The following is a 21616-nucleotide window of genomic DNA, read 5'->3' as shown; positions in this document are numbered from 1 at the left end:
AAGCAGTGTGGGTGTAGGGGTAGGGGAAGAGTCGAGAACTGGTCATGTGAGAGCATTTTATGTCTTTGGGGCATCAGAATGTGTTAGGATTCCCATCTCTGTAGCCACAGTTATTTCTTATCTGATGACAAAGGAAATACTTTTTGTCAGGTCAGGCTGTGATCCATTGTTAGGTAGTTTAGAAAGACTACTCTCTCATGTCAATATTTTATGGACCTGACACACACACACCTGAATTACTGGCTACAATTATTGTTGAGATCATGGTGAAATTATTGTATTATTTGCCATAAATTTATGATTACGTTATACTTACAAGGTATTTTCACATCAAGCTCCTTTAAAGGAGATACACAGAACCATGGCCTCACTTTCGTTTATAAATGCCTTGAGACCTCAAGAATGGCACAGGAATAGTTTTAAGCGTTAACAATAAATCTAATATAGTAATTTTTACGATTAAAGTGATTTATATAGGTAACGGTCTGAGTGAATGACCTTGACATCCGTAACATCACAGCAGTAAGTCTATCGGCCTCATCGCCATTTCCGCAATACTAAAACACAGAGCTGACTGCAACTCTGATCCTCCATTTTGAGCTAATTTATCGCCATGCCACGTAGATGTGTTACTGGTGGGTGCAGCAACACGACAGAAGGTGGATTTACGTTGCATTCATGGCCCAAGAATGTTCAAACTGCAAAGATTTGGACACGTTTTGCGAGAAGTTCACAGGCACATTGGGCGCCTACGAAGTGGTCTCTCCTCTGCTCTGCACATTTTACTGAAGACTCGTACGAAACCTCTGATCTGTTGAGGAGCGTTGGCTATAAGCCCGTATTGAAAGAGGGTGCAGTACCAACAATTAAAGGAAAAGAAAACTACAAGAAAAGGAAAGTGAGTTCAGTTGCACCAGTCCTCCCAGAGTGTGAGCCAAGGGTTGTTGGTAAAACCCAGGATGGAACGGGACGTGACATTTTATCGCTCGGGCAGTGACCTCCCCGCAGTTGTTGCAAAAACCGGTGACGTTCTGTCCCGGGTTTTAGTAATTGCCTGAGCTGAGCAGTAATGCCGGAGTACTCAGTATGGAGAAAATGGAGAACGAGTGGACCAGCCGTCTGATTTCTCCGCTGGATACGCTCGCCTCAGCAGCAATATCTCGCCCTTACGTGGAAGAAGTGAATAAACGGAGAACTGAACGAACAACTGAAAGTCAGATTGTTTCAAAACAATCAGCCACAAGGTCAGCCTTCAAGAAGCGAGAACAGACGGATAAGATGCGACTCTCATTTGGATACAAAACAACAAAAACAACACGTTGTTTACCTGCATTTAGATTAATACATTGTGGCAGCGGGGGCGTGGTCAAGTGCTGGTCTGTGACAGGAGGGCGGAGTCAGGGAAGGTGAGTGGCAGAATCAATACACCTGAGCGCAATTAACCTGTGTTTGTGTGTCTTCCCAGTGACCGCGCCCTATATAAGGAGGGAGAGCAGACAGCAGAGGTGCTCATCCCGGAACAAGACACCTGGCGTGTGTGTGTCTGTTCGAGACTTTGTTAAACTGAAAAGTGTAACAATAAACAATAATTTGAACCTGATCTCTGTCCTGCCGTCCTCTGTGCTCCACCCACCTACTCCGAACTGGCACATACATGTAACTTGTATTGTGTGTTTAAGTTACCGGTATAAGATTATTTAATTTGTGATTGTCTCAGTTCATCTGATTATTTAATGAGCCTTTTACGTTTTATCAGTGAAAATGCATGCATGTACATGTATGTTGCATAAGTTATAACACCCATCCTGTTTTAATGAGAGTCAACCCACAGTCAGTGAAGTCAAATCAGTCTTAGTTGAGCAAGTCGGTAACGGTATTTCTTACTTTCACCATAAATTTTTATTTATATGACTTTGGTCTATAGCTGTAAAAGGCCTCGGCCTTAAAACCGGTTCCTGCTGTGACGTCACGCACTCAGGGCTGGCTCAGCGGGGCAGCTCCAATGCAGACTTTGCGGTCGATTTTAACTCTCAGAAATATATATTTTTTTATTCCCATTTATGCAGCGTACAAGAGTCAAGGATGGAGATACTATCCACTCAGAAATGTATTTAAAAATAAAGGCTCTGCGTCTATCCTTTAAGCTGAGCCGAAATACACTTTGAGTTTAAATTGCTTAGAGGACCGTGTCTGTACGCCCATGATCATCTTGGGTCCTTCACCACTGATTATCATTGTAAAGTCATTTCTTGTGGCAAACATAGACTCGTCGTTAAGTAGTAAAACCCTTAAAACGCCATATGGTAAGAAATATGAGCAAGTCTGTTTTCTTTTGAAAAACAGCAGGAAGTGCAGTATGTTTTAGCCATTGAGAAGCCTCATGTTTGGCAGCCAGTCAGAAGTCTGTGTTTTAAACAAAGGGATTGCTTTTATGATGATTTTAATAAGCGCTGCTTTTTCATTTTGGGGTGGTCCTAGGGTGGGTCCCCCAAAGAGGGGGACACAAAAATTAACGGAAGAGAACTTAGACTTCAGTGTTGATCCGGGTATATTACTCAGCGCTTGCATTGTTTCTGTACAATAAAAACACTAACGTAACTTCTTTCGTGCAAGTATATTTTTTTGGCTACTTTTGAGGTACAGACTTCCACGACAACGAAGGGCTGGAGAAGGGGAAGGGGGTGGAGCGAGATGTAGATTGTCCTCTGTTAGAACTCGCCTTTCCATTTTGAGGGGAGAGAGAGAGAGAGAGAGAGAGAGAGAGAGAGAGAATAGCTGCAAGCATCCAAACTCACTCCTGGTGCTTTCAGACCCTCTGGATCGCTCTTCTTTTTCTCCTTTTTCTTCTCCTTCTTCTCTTTTTTCTTCTTCTTCTCCTTATCCTTCTTGACAGGGGCAGAGCCTGAGGCACCACGCTCCCTCTCCTGAGCCACTCGGTGGCGGTACAGCTCATCACACGGGTGGTCCCATGTGGACTGACCGGTGGAGAAGTTGAAGTAGTAAACATCTCCGGTCACATCCTGACTGTAAGACACACAAGTGGATCACACGCTCACACACTTGAACCATAGGGAGGGAAAGTAATCTCATCGCCCCCTACTGGATGCGTTCCAATCTCTATGGCAAAATGAATGGGAATACCTTTTCAAAAAATTACATTTCGGGTTACACGTCAAAGTTAAGACAATATGTTGTGCATGTCGGGCAGCTCTATCGATCCTGGTGATCATACTTTATTTTTTCCACCGATGTGAATTGTTTTGAATGTTTTTTTAATAAGCTGATCAAAGACGACACGGACCCGACGTCACGTATGTGACGTCACTGCAAGTCTAGCGCCTTTCCAAATCTGTAGCAGGTAGCGGCCGGCGAGTAGCCTACATCAACATGCCGATTTGTATAGCATGGTTGGCAGAGTATTTCTGTACCAATAAGAAATGCATCCCTTGTGGGGATAACCATTACAGATCAGGCCATGTAGTCAACTGCCGCTATTCACAGGGAGAGCTGTCAGCATTCGTAAGGGCTAAGCCGACTGCTGACGTAACATGAACGACTCTGACTAGACAGTTTGGTTGTAGTCCGTTTCTGACAGGTTAGGCGCAATTTTGATCTTTTAAAAGACAGCGAAATTTCACCTGATACTTTCACAGTTAGTAGATAATCCCAACATATACAACATATTTTTTGGGGGTGTACAAGTTCCACGTCATAACTTCGTGGGATTTTTTTAAAAATCGGGTCTATGGGATTTTCATTAGTATGGCTCTCGGCTTAGGAACGCTACCACTAGGATCGCGGTGTTTCACTTTCCCTCCTTATAACAGAGTTCTTAGGATGCGTTTCATTATCTGGTGCACATTTTATAATGTGTTCAAACTTTTACCACTAACACACCATTGCCCGATATCCCTAGCCCGGATAGAATGAGGAGGGTTGCGCCAAGAAGGGCATCTTGTGTAAAACCTACGCTAAATCAAATATGGCAGATTCACCCAGAACAGAGGCCAGTTAAGTCCCGTCTCCTTAAATTGCTGAATTGATTATTTTGATCATTCTATTAAGTTTTTCTAGTAGCATTTGGGGTCTTGGACATTCACAGTAAATTTTAGGACAGTAGTCCTGGTAACTAATTAATAAAAGCCTGACATGACAGACATGCTAAATGACAATAGAAACACATCGGTTTCTATCATCAAAACCTGACAGACAAACTAACGTCTACCATCATATTCTGACAGACACTCTAGATGACAATAGCAACAAAACTGTTTCTTACATTATTAATCTGACAAATTTAGTCATAATATTAAATACCTCATCACTAGAACCAAATAATAAAATAAAATATTGAAATAAAAAAGATAAAAATTATTTTCAAAATTGAAATATCAACAATAATTGTCAGAACAGTGATGATAGACACGACTGTGTCACTTCCGCGGGGAAATAACACATTGAAATGGCCTGTCGGCTGAAAGGGTCGCAAGTGGCTCCGATTTATCTCAACTTACGATAGTTTTCCTCCAGAAAAATTTAAATACGAATGCACAAATATATTCTCAATGTTTCTATCGTCAAAAATTTCTATCGTCAGGATAGCTGACTGAAAATCTTACCTTGATTTATTTGATGAAATCTAGCTGTCAGAACTCCAAGTTTTGCCCAGAAGTAAATGTCTGCTGTCACAAAAATCATGCGCAGTAGAATTTCCTCCTTGCGTCAGTCAACATGTGCGTGGTGAGGGCTTGAATTTTGCTATCGTCAGGTGCATTAGACTGACAGACTGACGATAGCATTTTTAAAAAATAACTGTGGGCTCCTCGTCGTGAACGAAATACAACCCTGATTCCAAAAAAGTTGGGACAAAGTACAAATTGTAAATAAAAACGGAATGCAATGATGTGGAAGTTTCAAAATTCCATATTTTATTCAGAATAGAACATAGATGACACATCAAATGTTTAAACTGAGAAAATGTATCATTTAAAGAGAAAAATGAGGTGATTTTAAATTTCATGACAACAACACATCTCAAAAAAGTTGGGACAAGGCCATGTTTACCACTGTGAGACAGCCCCTTTTCTCTTTACAACAGTCTGTAAACGTCTGGGGACTGAGGAGACAAGTTGCTCAAGTTTAGGGATAGGAATGTTAACCCATTCTTGTCTAATGTAGGATTCTAGTTGCTCAACTGTCTTAGGTCTTTTTTGTCGTATCTTCCGTTTTATGATGCGCCAAATGTTTTCTATGGATGAAAGATCTGGACTGCAGGCTGGCCAGTTCAGTACCCGGACCCTTCTTCTACGCAGCCATGATGCTGTAATTGATGCAGTATGTGGTTTGGCATTGTCATGTTGGAAAATGCAAGGTCTTCCCTGAAAGAGACGTTGTCTGGATGGAAGCATATGTTGCTCTAGAACCTGGATATACCTTTCAGCATTGATGGTGTCTTTCCAGATGTGTAAGCTGCCCATGCCACACGCACTAATGCAACCCCATACCATCAGAGATGCAGGCTTCTGAACTGAGCGCTGATAACAACTCGGGTCGTCCTTCTCCTCTTTAGTCCGAATGACACGGCGTCCCTGATTTCCATAAAGAACTTCACATTTTGATTCGTCTGACCACAGAACAGTTTTCCACTTTGCCGCAGTCCATTTTAAATGAGCCTTGGCCCAGAGAAGACGTCTGCGCTTCTGGATCATGTTTCGATACGGCTTCTTCTTTGAACTATAGAGTTTTAGCTGGCAACGGCGGATGGCACGGTGAATTGTGTTCACAGATAATGTTCTCTGGAAATATTCCTGAGCCCATTTTGTGATTTCCAATACAGAAGCATGCCTGTATGTGATGCAGTGCCGTCTAAGGGCCCGAAGATCACGGGCACCCAGTATGGTTTTCCGGTCTTGACCCTTACGCACAGAGATTCTTCCAGATTCTCTGAATCTTTTGATGATATTATGCACTGTAGATGATGATATGTTCAAACTCTTTGCAATTTTACACTGTCGAACTCCTTTCTGATATTGCTCCACTATTTGTCGGTGCAGAATTAGGGGGATTGGTGATCCTCTTCCCATCTTTACTTCTGAGAGCCGCTGCCTCTCCAAGATGCTCTTTTTTTTTTTAACACTTTATTTTTATATTTTTAGTGGTACACTTAGGTAAAGAAAAAACAATAATTGCCATCAGTTACCATTACAAAAACACATCAAAACAAAACGAACAAACCAACAAAAAATAAAAAAATTAAAAAAATATATATATATACACGGTACAATCTGGATGGGCATGTTTCTGAAGTATTCAATATAGTATAATTTCAGTCATTCTGTCATTGATATGTATACATTCCATTTCATCCATTTTTCTACGCATGTGTCAACTTGCAGTCTTATCCTATGTGTCAAGTCCTCCATTATGTACATCTCTTTCACAAGTTTCAACCAGTCATCCCTGTCTGGTGGTTCTGGCTTATACCATTTTTTCGTTATGGCCTTTTTGCTGGCTGCAATCAAGATTTTGAATATATATCTGTCTGGCTTAACCACAATGTTTCCTCCCAAGTTACCAAGATATAATACTGTGGAAGTCTTGGGTATTTGATAACCCAAGACCGAAACAATAACAGAATGTACTTCATCCCAAAACTGAACAATATTAGGGCAAAGCCAGAATACATGTGCATGATTCACATTCATCTCACCACATTTTCTCCAACAGGGTTGGGAAACAAATGTGTACTTACTTCTAAGTTGAGGGGTAATAAAAAATCGTATTACATTCTTCCAGCAATGTTCTCTCCATGTACAAGACGACGCAGTAGAGTGCTGGGTTCTCCAAATCTGTACCCAATCATCCTCAGAAATATCCACATTTAACTCTTTTTCCCATTTATGTTTCACATATGTGGTGTTTCCTTTGCTCTCCATTAGTTGTTTATATAGCACAGATATTATTCTTTTACTCTTGAAGCTATATGCCCCTATTACAGTTTTGATTACCCTATTTTTGTCCACATTTATGTTTGGTTTAACCTCCTTATTGTAATAGTTTCTAAGCTGTAAATATCTAAAATAATCTTGGTTGTCCAATAAGAACCTTTCCTTCAAGTCTTGAAAGCTCAAAATTCTCCCCTCTTTAATTACAGTACACAGAGCTGTTATTCCACATGAGGCCCAATGTTTGAATCTCTGATCTTGGGTATTTGGAATGAAACATTTATCATATACTGGCCATCTAAGCATCCTGGTATCTGACTCTAATTTATGTTTACGTGTGATGTCATACCACACTTTAAGTGTAAATTTGGTGATGGTGCCCATGTGGTTATAAAAGTCTTTGGCTTCATCAGCATCGCCAATAAGACTTGAGATTTCCCTCTTTTGCGCAAACTGCTCTAGGTTCTTCCATTTGGCTTCATAGGATTTATCACACCAGCAGACTATGTGTTTGATTTGCGCTGCATGGAAATACTCCTTGAGGTTGGGCAATGCCATTCCTCCTTTTTGTTTTTCCAACTGTAAAGTCACAAATTTAATTCTCGGTCTTTGTCCATTCCAAATAAATCTGGATATGGTTTTGTCCCATGCTCTAAATTGCTTCTCTGGAATTTCCACAGGTAAAGCCTGGAAAAGATAGAGCAGGCGTGGAAGGACATTCATTTTTATTGTCGCTATTCGTGAACTGAAGTCCAGAGACAGGACGGTCCATCTATCTATGTCTTTTTTGATACTTTTATCTATTTTGTCATAATTTGAGCCATATAGGCTTTCTGTTGTTTTTGTTATAGTTACCCCAAGGTACTTCATTGTTGTTGATTTCCAGTTAAATTTGAATTTTTCTTGTATATCTTTGGTTGGAGAGTAATTGAATGTTAAAACTTGTGTTTTGGTCAAATTCAATTTATATCCAGAATAAAAACCATAGACCTCCAGTTGACTAATCAGTTTAGGGAGACATACATCCGGTTCTTCTAGATAACAGATCACATCGTCAGCAAAGAGGCCGATAATGTGTTCTTCTCCATCTATTCTGATGCCCTTAAGCTCCTTACTCTGTCTAACTGTTTGCGCCAGTGGTTCTATAAAGATTGCAAACAGGGTTGGAGAGAGGCAACAGCCCTGTCTGGTTGATCGTTCTAGTTGTATGGTCTCTGTCAAGCTGCCATTGATTTTGATTCTTGCAGTTGGGTTTTGATAGAGTGTCTTAATACACTCAATTGCCTTTGTGTTCAGTCCAAACTTTTTAAGAACCTCATAAAGGAAAACCCAGCTGACACAGTCAAAAGCCTTTTCGGCATCAAGGCTTATAAATGCAGCACTGATATTGTTTTGTTTAACATGTTCTAGAACATGAAGAGTTCTTCTTATATTGTCATGTGTTTGACGGCCCTTAATGAAACCTGTCTGATCTTCGTCAATAATGTCTTTCATGAATTGGTCAAATCTTTTAGCAATAATAGAAGTGTATATTTTATAATCTACGTTGAGAATCGATATAGGTCTATAACCTGAGCATGTCTCGTTGTTATTCCCCTTGGGGATAACTGATATCACTGCTTCTTTCCATGAAGGGGGTATTTTGCCTTTCTCAAGTGAATGGTTAAAAGATGACAAAAGTAATGGTACAAGTTGTTCCTTAAATGTTTTGTACCATTCTGAGGGTAGACCATCGCTACCTGGGGATTTGTTTGACTTTAATCTGTTTATTGCATTCTCTATTTCCAACACTGTAAATGGTTTGGTGAGTAGGTCATTCTGATGTTTCCCAATAGATGGCAGATCAAGATTCTGTAAAAAGGTTCTCATTTGATTAACATTTGCTGCTAAGGGTTGACTATAAAGATTCTTGTAGTAGTTCACAAAATTTAAGCCAATCCCTTTGGGATCGTAGATTACCTGGTTAGTATATACATCTCTTATTTTATGTATTGTCCTGTCAGCCTGTTGCTTCTTTAATCGTTTAGCTAACAATCTAGAGGCCCTAGGCCCTACTTCATAGTAGAATTGTTTTAGGAATATTGTCTTTTTTTCAATTTCTGCATTTAATAGTTTATGTTCTCCCTTGCTTCTTTAATTTGGGGGAGTAACAAAGGGTCCCCAGAATTTTTATGTTGTTGTTCAATTTTAGTCAGAATCTCTTTTTGTTTAAGAAAAACCCTCTCTTTAGCTTTTTTCATGGCTGCCGTTTTTGCTATTAATTTCCCTCTTAAGACTGCTTTTAGGGCATCCCATAAAATAACAGGACTCACTTCACCATTATCATTTTCAGTCAAATATGTTGAAATTTCTTCAGTCATCTCCCTAACTAATACTTCATCGTTTAAAATCCCAACATTTAACCTCCATTGTTTTATTTTCTTTTGTGTATCCAATTGGATTTTTAGACACATTGCACAATGGTCTGATACGTCTGCTCCTTCGATTTCACATTCTTTTATTCTAAACAGGTCTATTTTATTTATAAAGAAATAATCAATTCTGGCATAACTGTCATGGGGCGGTGAATAATGTGTATAATCCCTTTGAGTGGGGTGGAGTTCTCTCCATAAATCAACTATGCCAAACTCCTTGAATGTAGTTTTAATAATTTTAGTTACTTGGTTAATTGTTTTTTTCTTGTTTGTTGTGTCCATCTTATCATCCATCACAATGTTAAAATCTCCACCACATATCAATATTCCCTCTGACTGCATTATTATTTTATCAAGAAGAGATTTAACAAACCGCTTATCACTGTTGGGTGGGGCATAAACATTAACCAAAGTCATTAACTCGTTTTCTAGCTTTCCTTTCACTATAATAAATCTTCCCTCTTTATCCTTAGTCATATTGATACATTCAAATTTCACTGTGTTGGAAATCAATATACTAACACCTCTTTTGCCCTTATTTCTAAAACAGCTATAGAAAGTGTTCATGAAACCAAATTTCTTGAGTTTTTCACTCTCCTGATCAGTCAAGTGAGTCTCTTGTAGGTAAATAATCTGGGCCTTCTCTTTCCTTAGTTTAGACATTACCTTTTGTCGCTTAATGGGGTTATTCAGGCCATTTACATTCAATGACAGTATCTTAACACTATTCTCTATCATTCATATTAACATAATTCCACAATCCAGACTGAAACTTAACAATTACTACAGGTGAACTCTGTAACAACCAATGAACAATTACATAAAGTTTAGTGACTTCAGAAGAAAGGAATGAGTTTAAACATCCTTTGGGTTCCCTGTTGGGGGGAGGAGGGAAAGGTGCCTCAAGCACGAAGGGGCCCTCCCTAGTGAGAAAGTTCTCTTCTCCACTAGAAGTGTCCAACATTTGGCGTTAAATTGTCCTCAGTCGGGTTGATAATTAGAGCAGGTTAAGTGGTAATAATTATATCAATAAAATAATAATAATTGAGAAGGGAAAAAAAATCCTAATTTACAATATCTAAATCAATATCTGTATTTTGTATGCCTACATGCGAAGTGACGAGTGCCTCAACTTTGTATAAGCTACACCTCCAAAGAAAAGCTATGGAGACTCTCCATGCACTTACATTAAATAACCAAAAGTACCTCACTTTGTGTCACTCCCAGAATATATGAGTGTCTCTTCTTATTCTGCTCACTGTAGTTTATTCCCCCGGCTGTGAATCTCTTCTGAATTCCAGGAGTCTCTCCCTTGCTCGATGAGCTGCTTTGTCGCCGGTGCTGATGGTTTTCCACGAGAGTAGTTCACCCAGGCGTTCCTCCATTATTTTCATCGCGTTCGGACTCTTTGCTTTCACCGTCACCTGAAATCCACGTCGATTGAGATCCTCCGCTGCTTCTTCTGCGTTCTCGTATGATCGTTGACCAGATTCCCAGTGGATACGCATTTTAGTGTAAGGAGTTTGGAAGCGGATTCCCTTTTCTCTCAGGACAGATTTGATCGGGCCATACGCCTTTCGTTTCTCTAAGACGTCTGCTGCATAGTCATTATCAAAGTAAATTCGCCGCCCATCTAGCTCAATCTTCTTCTGCCAGCCCTTTTGCAGAACCAATTCCTTGACGTGATATTGCAGAAAATTCACTATTAGGGATCTGGGTGCCGACCCTGCTGACGGTTTTGGAGCAAGAGCTCTATGCGCTCGTTGGATCTGTAGGTCCATCCCAGGGGGGAGTTCGAGCTGTTCACGAAGCAGTTCGTTCACAAAGTCAGTGACTGATTTCCCCTCTTTGTCTTCCGGTACTCCGTAAATGCGTAGATTGTTTCGCCTGGAGCGACTCTCCAAATCAGTCATTTTATCTTTCATTTCGATGCTTTGCCTTAGAGTCGCAACCAGAGCGTCTTTGAACTCCAGGCAGGTTGACTCCAGATCGGCTATGCGTGATTGTGCTTCGGTAATGCTAGCATTCTGAGTCTGTAACTCTCTCACAACGCCATCTTTAAACTCAGCAAAGTCATCTTTCATAGTTTTTAACACCTCACACTTGAAAGCATTTAAGTCCCTTCTCATTTCTTCCTTCAGGCTTTTAAATTCTTTTGAAAGTTGTGAAAGATGTTCGATAATAGTCTTTTGGTTACTTTCATTTTCTCCACACGCGGTTACCTCCTCTCCACCATGCTTCCCGTCTCCAGTTTTTGAATCCGTCCTCATTTTAGTTCTGTTCAACTTCTTATCACTTTTCTGACTCTGTTGCATTTTTCCTCCCTTTGTCGATGAATTTGAACAATCTCAGTACCTTATTATCTCAAGGAGGCTTAATTTTCTAATCGACTATGAGGAGCTCTCCTCTTACACGTCCATCTCTCTCTAGCGCCACACAGGAAGTCCTCCAAGATGCTCTTTTTATACCCAGTCATGTTAATGACCTATTGCCAATTGACCTAATGAGTTGCAATTTGGTCCTCCAGCTGTTCCTTTTTTGTACCTTTAACTTTTCCAGCCTCTTATTGACCCTGTCCCAACTTTTTTGACATGTGTTGCTGTCATGAAATTTCAAATGAGCCAATATTTGGCATGAAATTTCAAAATGTCTCACTTTCGACATTTGATATGTTGTCTATGTTCTATTGTGAATACAATATCAGATTTTGAGATTTGTAAATTATTGCATTCCGTTTTTATTTACAATTTGTACTTTGTCCCAACTTTTTTGGAATCGGGGTTGTAGTTTTTTCGCTGTTAATCTATTTCAACTCTATCTGTTGACACCCAAAAATGATAAAGCCTGCTTCCACACGATAACTACCAAAGATCCATAATGGCTGAGTCTATCGTCAGGTCATCTGACAGAAATTCACTGACTATAGCAACAGGGATAATGAAAGGGATTTTTAAAGTGGGAGTTATGTCTGTCAGATATGTCAAAGAAATAGAACTTTATTCTTTAAAAATCTTTTATTGATATACTCAGTGTATTTTTAAATGACGTGCTGTTTTAGAAGACCAAATACCATATTTTGAAAATATTACCTCACTGAAAAAAGGACAAGAAAAATGTCTTATTTTGTGGGCAAGTGGTTAATGGATCCAGTTACGGTAGAATCTGCCACATGTGGAACAGAGCCACTGTGACGACCCCTAACAGGAACAGCTAAAAGAAGAAGAAGAAGCTCGGTGTGTGTGCGTGTGCGTAATGCCCAGGTCAGATGGCAGAAAGACGCATGCTGCGACCTGAGATCGGTCGGGTGGACGCAGGTGTTTTGCGTCAAATCCTTCATTGTGGTCAGACGTATTGCAAGACGCAGAGCTTTTAAGCTGAATCTTGTCACGAGCCAGCCGGGAACATCTAAGTCCTGATGCGATCTTCCATCCCATTCCCCGGTTTTCCCCAAGCTTTCCCTGCACTGCGGCCAACACACCTGTCTCTCGTCCACATATTATACCGCTCGGATACACTGCAAAAAATTGAAAACTGAATTTGAGGAGAAAATTACTTAATACTAGTGAAATGATCTTGCTGCATGGACAGAAAAGTAAAACTTACTTGAGAAGACATCGTAGAATAAGTTGGTTGCAATCTAGAACTAGGTTTAATAATCTCAGAATTGGTGTCTTGTGTTCTTCTAATAGAAAATGCAAGCTCGTTTCAACTATTTTCAAGATATTTTCACTTGCTAAGATATCATTTTTTGCAGTGTATTCATTCGGATTGAGGAGGCACACGAACGCAAGCTGGGGAAGTACCAGCCCCTCCTTGTAGAGAGCCAGCAGAGGGGGTGGAGAACCTGGAAGCTACCAGTGGAGGTGGGTTGCAGGGGGTTCCCAGGGCAGTCCCTTTGGAGAACACTAGGACGGCTTGGGGTTAGGGGTGTAACCCATAAGAACTTGGTGAACAGAATCTCAAAGCAGGCGGAACAGGCATCCAGGTGGTTGTGGCTAAAGAGAAGTGACCGGTGGCTAAGCCAGGCTGGCAGAGAAGAGGGGGGACAGAGTTGCACGGCAGGTTCCTGAATGACAGAGGGAGCAGTTCTAGGACGCTGGTTCTGCTGTCAGGCCCCACTGAGGTGTCGTGGGCTTGTTGACGAAACACCGGTAAGGTGGGGTGCCCACTTGAAAACCCTGTGAAGTCTACAGGTCTTCGTCGTGCAGCTCTGCTTTTAGTTGAAGACGTCTGAGGGGAGCGACTTCTATGCTAGCCACCACACAGAAGGAGCAGGCCTTAATGCCTGCCAGGTGCGGTGGCTGCGGTATATCCTACCGTGTAAAGACAGTCGGCGCGGGATTGTCTTCGCCTCAGGATATGGTTTTTTGCTGGTTTTTGTATTCCAATATTTTGCTACTTTGCCGCGCGCTGTGGAGTATTTCGCTCTTCTGTGGATATCTGTTATTGGGACTGTGAGCGCGTTGTTTTCCCGACGCGGAAGCACTTTGAACTTTTAAACTTCTGAACTGTGTTCTTTGAACTGAGAGCTCTTTCCCGTTGCGGGGCTGCGTTTCTGGACTCGATCATGCTTTTTTTAACCCGCGATTGGTTGCTCAAGCGTTGCATGACCACCTGCCTCTACATGCGTCAACCTGCTATTTGCACCGACTGGAAGCGAATCGCAGCTGAAATGCGAACAGATCGTGATCCACTTCTGTCAACCTGCCTCTACTAAAGACCCTCTGCAACACTCTGCCATTATCTGCTTTGCCGTGCGTCAATAACAAGACCAGTCTTACGTGTACCTGCGATTTTGTTAACGCAGCTAGACGCAAGTAGTTGAAAACTAGTTGCAGCCTGCCATCTGACCCGGGCATTAAAAACTCCTCCTACCGTACCAGGGCTTCCATTCCGCAGGCAACGGGGCAACAATGCCCTCTCTGGCCAGCCACAAGAGCGCCGGCTCCCTCTCAGGATCAATCCCAATCTCTCGGGCATATTCATGGATCTCTAAAGAGAAGGAAGGAAGAGATAGAATGGTGAGAAGGGAGATGAACCACCATCATGCACAATAAACAAAACCATCAGGCTATATCAGAGCATGCCTACCATCACGTGCAAATTTGACCATCATATCACATTGTACTTGAAAAATGACTACATTTAGTAAAAAATGGTTCCGTCTGTGTAGAAATTCAATGAAAAGAAGGATCTTCTCCTGAAAACCCAGATCCAATGCGTCGTCACATCTGTCCAAAATCAAGACCATTCAAAGACCTGTCCTTTTGTTATTTTATGTAAAAGACAGAAACGATATCACTGGGCCAAACAAAGTATTTAAAGATGAGCGTGTGATTCGCTTACATAATATGACACAGCTAAAGACTACAGGCTTCCCCTTGGGAAGTCTGATCCTGTCAGACTTTGTTACCTTGTTCAGATGGAATGTAGTTCTCATCGTAATCCTCTTCCAGGATCAGCTGGTCACCAATTCGCAGTGCAGAGGTGCTCATGCTGACTGGGGGGGACAAACATTGAATTTGATCAAACACGATAACAACTAAGCTGTTGTGCAAGTGCCAATGCTGACTGCGTTCCTCTGAGTCATATTCTGGCCTGCAAATAGGTGCAAACCACAGCGCTGACCACTCCAAGGCATAGTATAGAGTAGTTGTAGGATACCGTATAAAGTTTGTCATCCACTCCTGCATGATTGTATTGAATACACCTGATTCATTTCAAGGGCGGCACGGTGGTGTAGTGGTTAGCGCTGTCGCCTCACAGCAAGAAGGTCCTGGGTTCGAACCCCGGGTCCGGCGAGGGCCTTTCTGTGTGGAGTTTGCATGTTCTCCCCGTGTCCGCGTGGGTTTCCTCCGGGTGCTCCGGTTTCCCCCACAGTCCAAAGACATGCAGGTTAGGTTAACTGGTGACTCTAAATTGACCGTAGGTGTGAATGTGAGTGTGAATGGTTGTCTGTGTCTATGTGTCAGCCCTGTGATGACCTGGCGACTTGTCCAGGGTGTACCCCGCCTTTCGCCCGTAGTCAGCTGGGATAGGCTCCAGCTTGCCTGCGACCCTGTAGAAGGATAAAGCGGCTAGAGATAATGAGATGAGATGAGATGATTCATTTCACCAAGTCTTTACCGCTAATGATGAGAACTGCAGCTCTTTTCAGTGAGTCAAATCAATCGGGTCATATCATCAACAAGAGTCGACTCTGACTCGCAAATGACTCACTGCCAGTTTTTTTTTTCCTTGTTGAAACCATCCAAAATTTCAGACTTCACCAAGGCAACGCTTATGTTGTTTACTGAACTGCATTATGTGAAATAAATCACTCTGATTCTCGCTGTTATGGGAAAACATTTTGTGACCTTAACATCAAGCTGTGATTTGCTGCTGCACTATTGTCAGAGCTGCTGTTCATCTCATCTCATTATCTCTAGCCGCTTTATCGTGGAGGAGTACAAATACCTGGGTGTTCACCTCAACAACAAACTGGACTGGACTAGCAACGCAGATGTCCTGTACAAGAAGGGCCAAAGTCGTCTCCACCTCTTGAGAAGACTGAGGTCTTTTGGTGTGTGCAGGACACTGCTTCGGACTTTTTACGACTCTGTGGTAGCATCAGCGATTTTCTACGCTGTGGTCTGCTGGGGCTGTGGAAGTTCAGAGAGGGACAGGAAGAAACTTAATAAACTGGTCAGAAGGGCTGGCTCAGTCTTGGACTGTCCTCTGGACTCCATTGAGGAGGTGGGTGAGAGGAGGATGCTGACCTCAATCATGGAGAACCCCTCTCACCCCCTACATGAGGCTGTGGGGGCTTTAAGCAGCTCGTTTAGTAGTAGACTGCTACACCCATGGTGTAAGAAGGAGAGATACCGCAGGTCATTCATACCTGCTGCTGTCAGACTGTATAACACCCACTACTTGTAACGTAGCACCAATAACCTGTTTGTCGTTTAATTCACCACTACTACCTCTGCCATCTCTCATCGATGCAATTATTATGTGCAATAATATAAGCCCTAAACTATTTTTATGCATACTTTATATATGTATGTATATATACAGAGTCTACCTGTAATGTGCAATGTTTCCGAGCCTCTCAATAAGGCAATTTTTCTATACTTTTTCACGGTAGATAATGCAAATAGCCCTCTGTATTTAATCCTTCGTTTGTCTAATTTTTATTTCAGTTTTATTTGTTATCTGTTTGACATTTTCTTGCTACTGTAACACGTGAATTTCCCCGATGTGGGATGAATAAAGTGAATCTAAATCTAAATCCTGTTCTACAGGGTCGCAGGCGAGCTGGAGCCTATCCCAGCTGACTACGGGCGAAAGGCGGGGTACACCCTGGACAAGTCGCCAGGTCATCACAGGGCTGACACATAGACACACACAACCATTCACACCTACGGTCAACAATAAAATACTGTTTAATGCATTATGCTTTGCATTTTATATTAAAAATAAACAGCACGTAAAAACAGTATATGCATGATCCACATACAGTGCCTTGCAAAAGTATTCATCCCCCTTGGTGTTTGTCCTGTTTTGTTGCATTACAAGATGGACTTAAAATGGATTTTTTGGGGCGTGAGCACCATTTGATTTACACAACATGCTTACAACTTTTTTTTTCAATATTTTATTCATTTTTTATATATAAAAAAACAAACCAACAAACAAACCATACAGCACAGATCTTGCCAAAGGGCAATTCCATGTAAATGTCAACCTCACCATGCAAAAATAAAGCAACATGTAATACATCAAAACCACTCCCAGAGATCTCACCTAGGCCTGTATTTTACAGATGTGAATAAGTTGAACCAATCTGTAACCAACCTAATATGTCACTGTCAGTCTTTCTTATAATGTAAACCCCAAGCTAAAATCAACTTTGATCATGTACAATTCTATATTATTGCCACAAGCCACAGAAATGTATGCTAAAATCCACAAAACAGCAAAACAATAGCCATCCTAAATATTATTTAAGAACTTTGATAGTTTTAGCTGATATTTAGAGAGTTTTTCAAAGGGTTATGGTGGTTAAATTGCTGATTTTCTAAACATATGCCATGTCTATTTCAGACGTGCCACATCCATAACGGAATTTCGTCGCATCCATAATGCTGACTTTTCCTTCCGAAACTCTGCATGAAATACAAAATATTTTAAACAAAGATTTTTTTAATATTCACCTTGGACCCCTCTATCAAATGGATATCTCCATTTCGACATTAGGTTTACAATTTCACAGAGTTTGATAAAAATGTACAGTCACCCAAGAAAAGTGATACTTTTTCTGTCACATCCATAACGCATCTTTTATTGGCGTTTTCTGGCATGCCCTAGATGTACTATGGGAATTGTTCTTGTTCTATCACTTCTCCAGTATGGTACAGCCTTAAAATATGCAACACCTGTTTAAATACTGGGAGACAATAAAACATGCACTGGGTCATTTGTTGCCATTTTGAGTTCAAGTGTCACGTCCATAACGCTGGAATTGCTCCAAATCAAAAGAAAAAGAAGGGGGAAAAATGTGTATGGGTTATATCGGCACATAGTAGGATTATATTTTATATACATTACTGTTGGCATGAGGGTCATGTCAAAGGAAGAGGTTCAAAAGCCTATGACTTGTATTTAAAGACGAGGTATGGATGCCCTTTCTGCAACAGATCAACAAGATCACTGGGAAGATGATCAAGAAGGGGCTGCCATACATTATAAAAGACATTGCTGTTACCTTTTAAAGTAGCATTGACGTGTTCCGTAGGAAATTTTTTTAAATGTTTCTCTGTACCATTGCGTAACTGAGGGAGGCTTCTCCTGAATCCACTGGAACAGAATACATCGCCTAGCTAAAAGCAGAAGTTTACACCTTAAAGTCAGCTGTGCAGTGGATAAAGAGAGCTGTCCCGAAGGTATACTACCCAGAAGAAACAATGCTGGGTCTAAAGCAACTATTCTGTGGAAAATTGAGCTAAGCTGCTTCGCGATATTTCTCCAATATCTAGATATTAATGGACATTGCCAGATACAGTGGTAATAGGTTCCCACTTCTTTTTTTACACGTCACACGAAGGGGAGAAATCTGGTTATTAATTTTGTCTAGAAAGTCAGGAGTGCGCTGCATCCGTTGTAAAATTTTATACACGCTCTCCCGGAGTCGGTTTGCACATGAATATTTTCTTAGCAGACACAAAAGCATCTGACCACATCTCTGCATTAAGCTTAATGTCCAAGTCCTTTTCCTGTCGCTCCCTGGTTCGATCAGCATTAGCAGACTTCAAGGAGATTAATTTTCCATAAAAAAAAGAAATGAATTTCTTGTCATTAGAGGCGGTTAGATTAAAATGAAGAAGAAAGCTTTAAATAGGGCTTAAAATAGGTTGATCATTTGGGAATGTAAGATATGATTTTACAAAATACCTCACTTGGAGAAAACCAAAAAAGTGGTTATTTGGTATTTTGTACTTATTCTGAATTTGTCTGAATGACATAAAACGACCATTTTCAAATTAATCAGAAACAAATCTTAGTTCCTTGGAATACCAAACACTGAAAATACTCATTCTTATGCCTGGAGGGAAAGCCTAATTTTTAATTAGAGGTTGTAATGCTGATAAAAACCTTCTCCGGACAGCGTGTTTAGTGATATAACGCCAGATCCTAAGTGTGGCCGACCACTTTAAAGGTGCAAATTGTTGTTGTTGTTTTTTTTAATTGTGACACAATAATTACGATGAAAAAAAACCCCAGAAATCTGGAGTGTGCATAGGTATTCACCCCCTTTGGTATGAAACCCCTAAATAAGAGCTGCTCCAACCAATTCACTTCATAAGTCCCATAATCAGTTAATTAAGATCCACCTGTGTGCAATCAAAGTGTCACATGATGTCTGAATAAATCAGCCTGTTCTGGAAGGACCCTGACTCTGCAACACTACTAAACAAGCAACATGAAAACCAAGGAGCCTCCAAACAGGTCAGAGACAAAGTTGTGGAGAAGTATAGATCAGGGTTGGGTTATAAAAAAACATCCCAGGGAGCGCAATTAAATCCATTATAGCAAAATGGAAAGAATATGGCACCACTACAAACCTGACAAGAGAAGGCCCCGCCCACCAAAACTCACAGACCGGGCAAGGAGGGCATTAATCAGAGATGCAACAAAGACACCAAAGATAACACTGAAGGAGCTGCAAAGATCCACAGCGGAGATGGGAGTATCTGTCCATAGGACCACTTTAAACTGTACAGTCCACAGAGTGGGGCTTCATGGAAGAGTGGGCAGAAAAAGTCATTGCTTAAGAAAATACATTTGGAGTTTGCCCAACAGCATGTGACTGACTCCCCAAACACATGGAAGAAGATTCTCTGGTCAAATGAGACTAAAATTGAACGTTTTGTCCATCATGGGAAATGCCATGTGTGGCGGAAACCCATAGGTCGCGTTAACCGACAATTGTCCGTCATTGACGGATTTTTTTTAGCTATGACGGAAAAATCTGAAGGCCGTCGGTCATTTTGACGGACGTTTACCGTTACCATTACCAATAACAATAATAGCCTAATAATAACAATAATAAAACATAATGAGGCGGCACGGTGGTGTAGTGGTTAGCGCTGTCGCCTCACAACAAGAAGGTCCTGGGTTCGAGCCCCGTGGCCGGCGAGGGCCTTTCTGTGTGGAGTTTGCATGTTCTCCCCGTGTCCGCGTGGGTTTCCTCCGGGTACTCCGGTTTCCCCCACAGTCCAAAGACATGCAGGTTAGGTTAACTGGTGACTCTAAATTGACCGTAGGTGTGAATGTGAGTGTGAATGGTTGTCTGTGTCTATGTGTCAGCCCTGTGATGACCTGGCAACTTGTCCAGGGTGTACCCCGCCTTTCGCCCGTAGTCAGCTGGGATAGGCTCCAGCTTGCCTGCGACCCTGTAGAACAGGATAAAGCGGCTAGAGATAATGAGATGAGATGATGAAACACACAATTGAAATGATTGGCAAGTCGTGGCAGAGTTTTCTTACATACAGTATACATAGTCTTCACTGCCGTCACTTTCAATCTGAGCCGACGTTGCGGCGAGTCTTGATGTTCAGTGCATCGGCTACGCAAGGCTGTTCCCCCCATCGCGCTCCTGACCGCGCTCTGACTTTTCTAACCACTAGCACAGTGAGATGGATTAATGTTTCCCTTCTCTGCAGAAGACACGTCATTTTTGCTCTTAAAAAAAGAGATGCATTGGGTTGTTTCCCTGCCTGCACGTCTTAATGCAATAGCGCTCGTTTAGGCGAGTTGTTTTCTTGTTTTTAAAATGAAACAAATGTCGATTTATTGTATTCTTCCCCAGCAAGCTTAGGAACATCACTGCTCGAATATCTGCTAAACTATCATTTTAATGAGAGCACGGGTAGACAAACTAACATTTAAACATAACTTCGTTTTATTTAAGACCTTCCGTGTCAGCCCACTACGGGTCACCGCGGGGTGCAGCTGCACCACTGGTGCAGAAAGACCGCATGCTGCAGGATTTCCTCCCTATGAAGAGAGTACTAGCAGGGTCGGGAAATCCAACTTTCAGAGGCTCTTGCCGGCTTCTGATCACTTCCCTGGGAGAAATGTTTCCCGACTTCAGAACTTTGGCTGAAGTGGCGCTGGTTATTCCAGTCTCCAGTGTCGCAGCAGAGCGCGGGTTCAGCCTTCAGAATAAAATTAAAACGTCAATGAGAAGTCGTCTGTCCGAGGCAAAGACGCAAAATTTAATGACAATTGCCTCGGCAGCAGTCTCCATTGATGACTTTGATTATGCACAAGCGAGCTCCCAATTTAAATCCATGCGGGCCAGAAGGAAGGTTTGAGCTCATGCAAACAGGTCAAATTAGATCGTCACTTATATCGTTGTAGTGGACTGTTCATATTTTAACTGCAATTGTCTTGCTACGTTGTAAAACAACATTGTTCATGCGGTATGCCCGTTAAGGCACAACAGCCGCAATGTTTTTAGCGGAGGGAAAATGGGTTCACAAGTGACCGAACGTCAGAATCTCTGTTCATCTTTTTGCATCATAAATACATAAATAAATGATTAAATAATACAAGCTTGTTCTGTGAATTAATTTTTAAATGAAAATGAGTCCATGAAAACACAAGTTATTAAATATATAGCATTTATAGCCTATATAGAGATCTTGCATGTGACGTCACAGCCGATCCAGATTGTAACAGACGCCATCATGTCGGTCAAACGCCATATTCCGC

General features: G+C 41.4%; 1 protein-coding gene across 4 annotated transcripts in view; it reads right to left on the bottom strand.

Moving 5' to 3' along the window:
• LOC132900970 (centrosomal protein of 164 kDa-like) overlaps positions 1 to 21616 on the bottom strand; it is a 79322-nt gene that overhangs the window by 54943 nt on the left and 2763 nt on the right. For all 4 annotated transcript variants that reach the window (XM_060943375.1, XM_060943377.1, XM_060943376.1 and 1 more), the window contains exons 2-4: positions 14772 to 14858; positions 14239 to 14350; positions 2796 to 3024 (exon numbers count right to left, since the gene is read on the bottom strand). In XM_060943375.1, the coding sequence (XP_060799358.1) occupies positions 2796 to 3024; positions 14239 to 14350; positions 14772 to 14853 (423 nt within the window). In that variant the 5' untranslated portion in view covers positions 14854 to 14858. The remainder of the gene's footprint in view (positions 1 to 2795; positions 3025 to 14238; positions 14351 to 14771; positions 14859 to 21616) is intronic.

The sequence above is a fragment of the Neoarius graeffei genome, chromosome 16 (assembly GCF_027579695.1).
Source record: "Neoarius graeffei isolate fNeoGra1 chromosome 16, fNeoGra1.pri, whole genome shotgun sequence".
Classification (NCBI taxonomy): Eukaryota; Metazoa; Chordata; class Actinopteri; order Siluriformes; family Ariidae; genus Neoarius; species Neoarius graeffei.
This window is presented reverse-complemented; position numbering and strand designations above follow the sequence as displayed.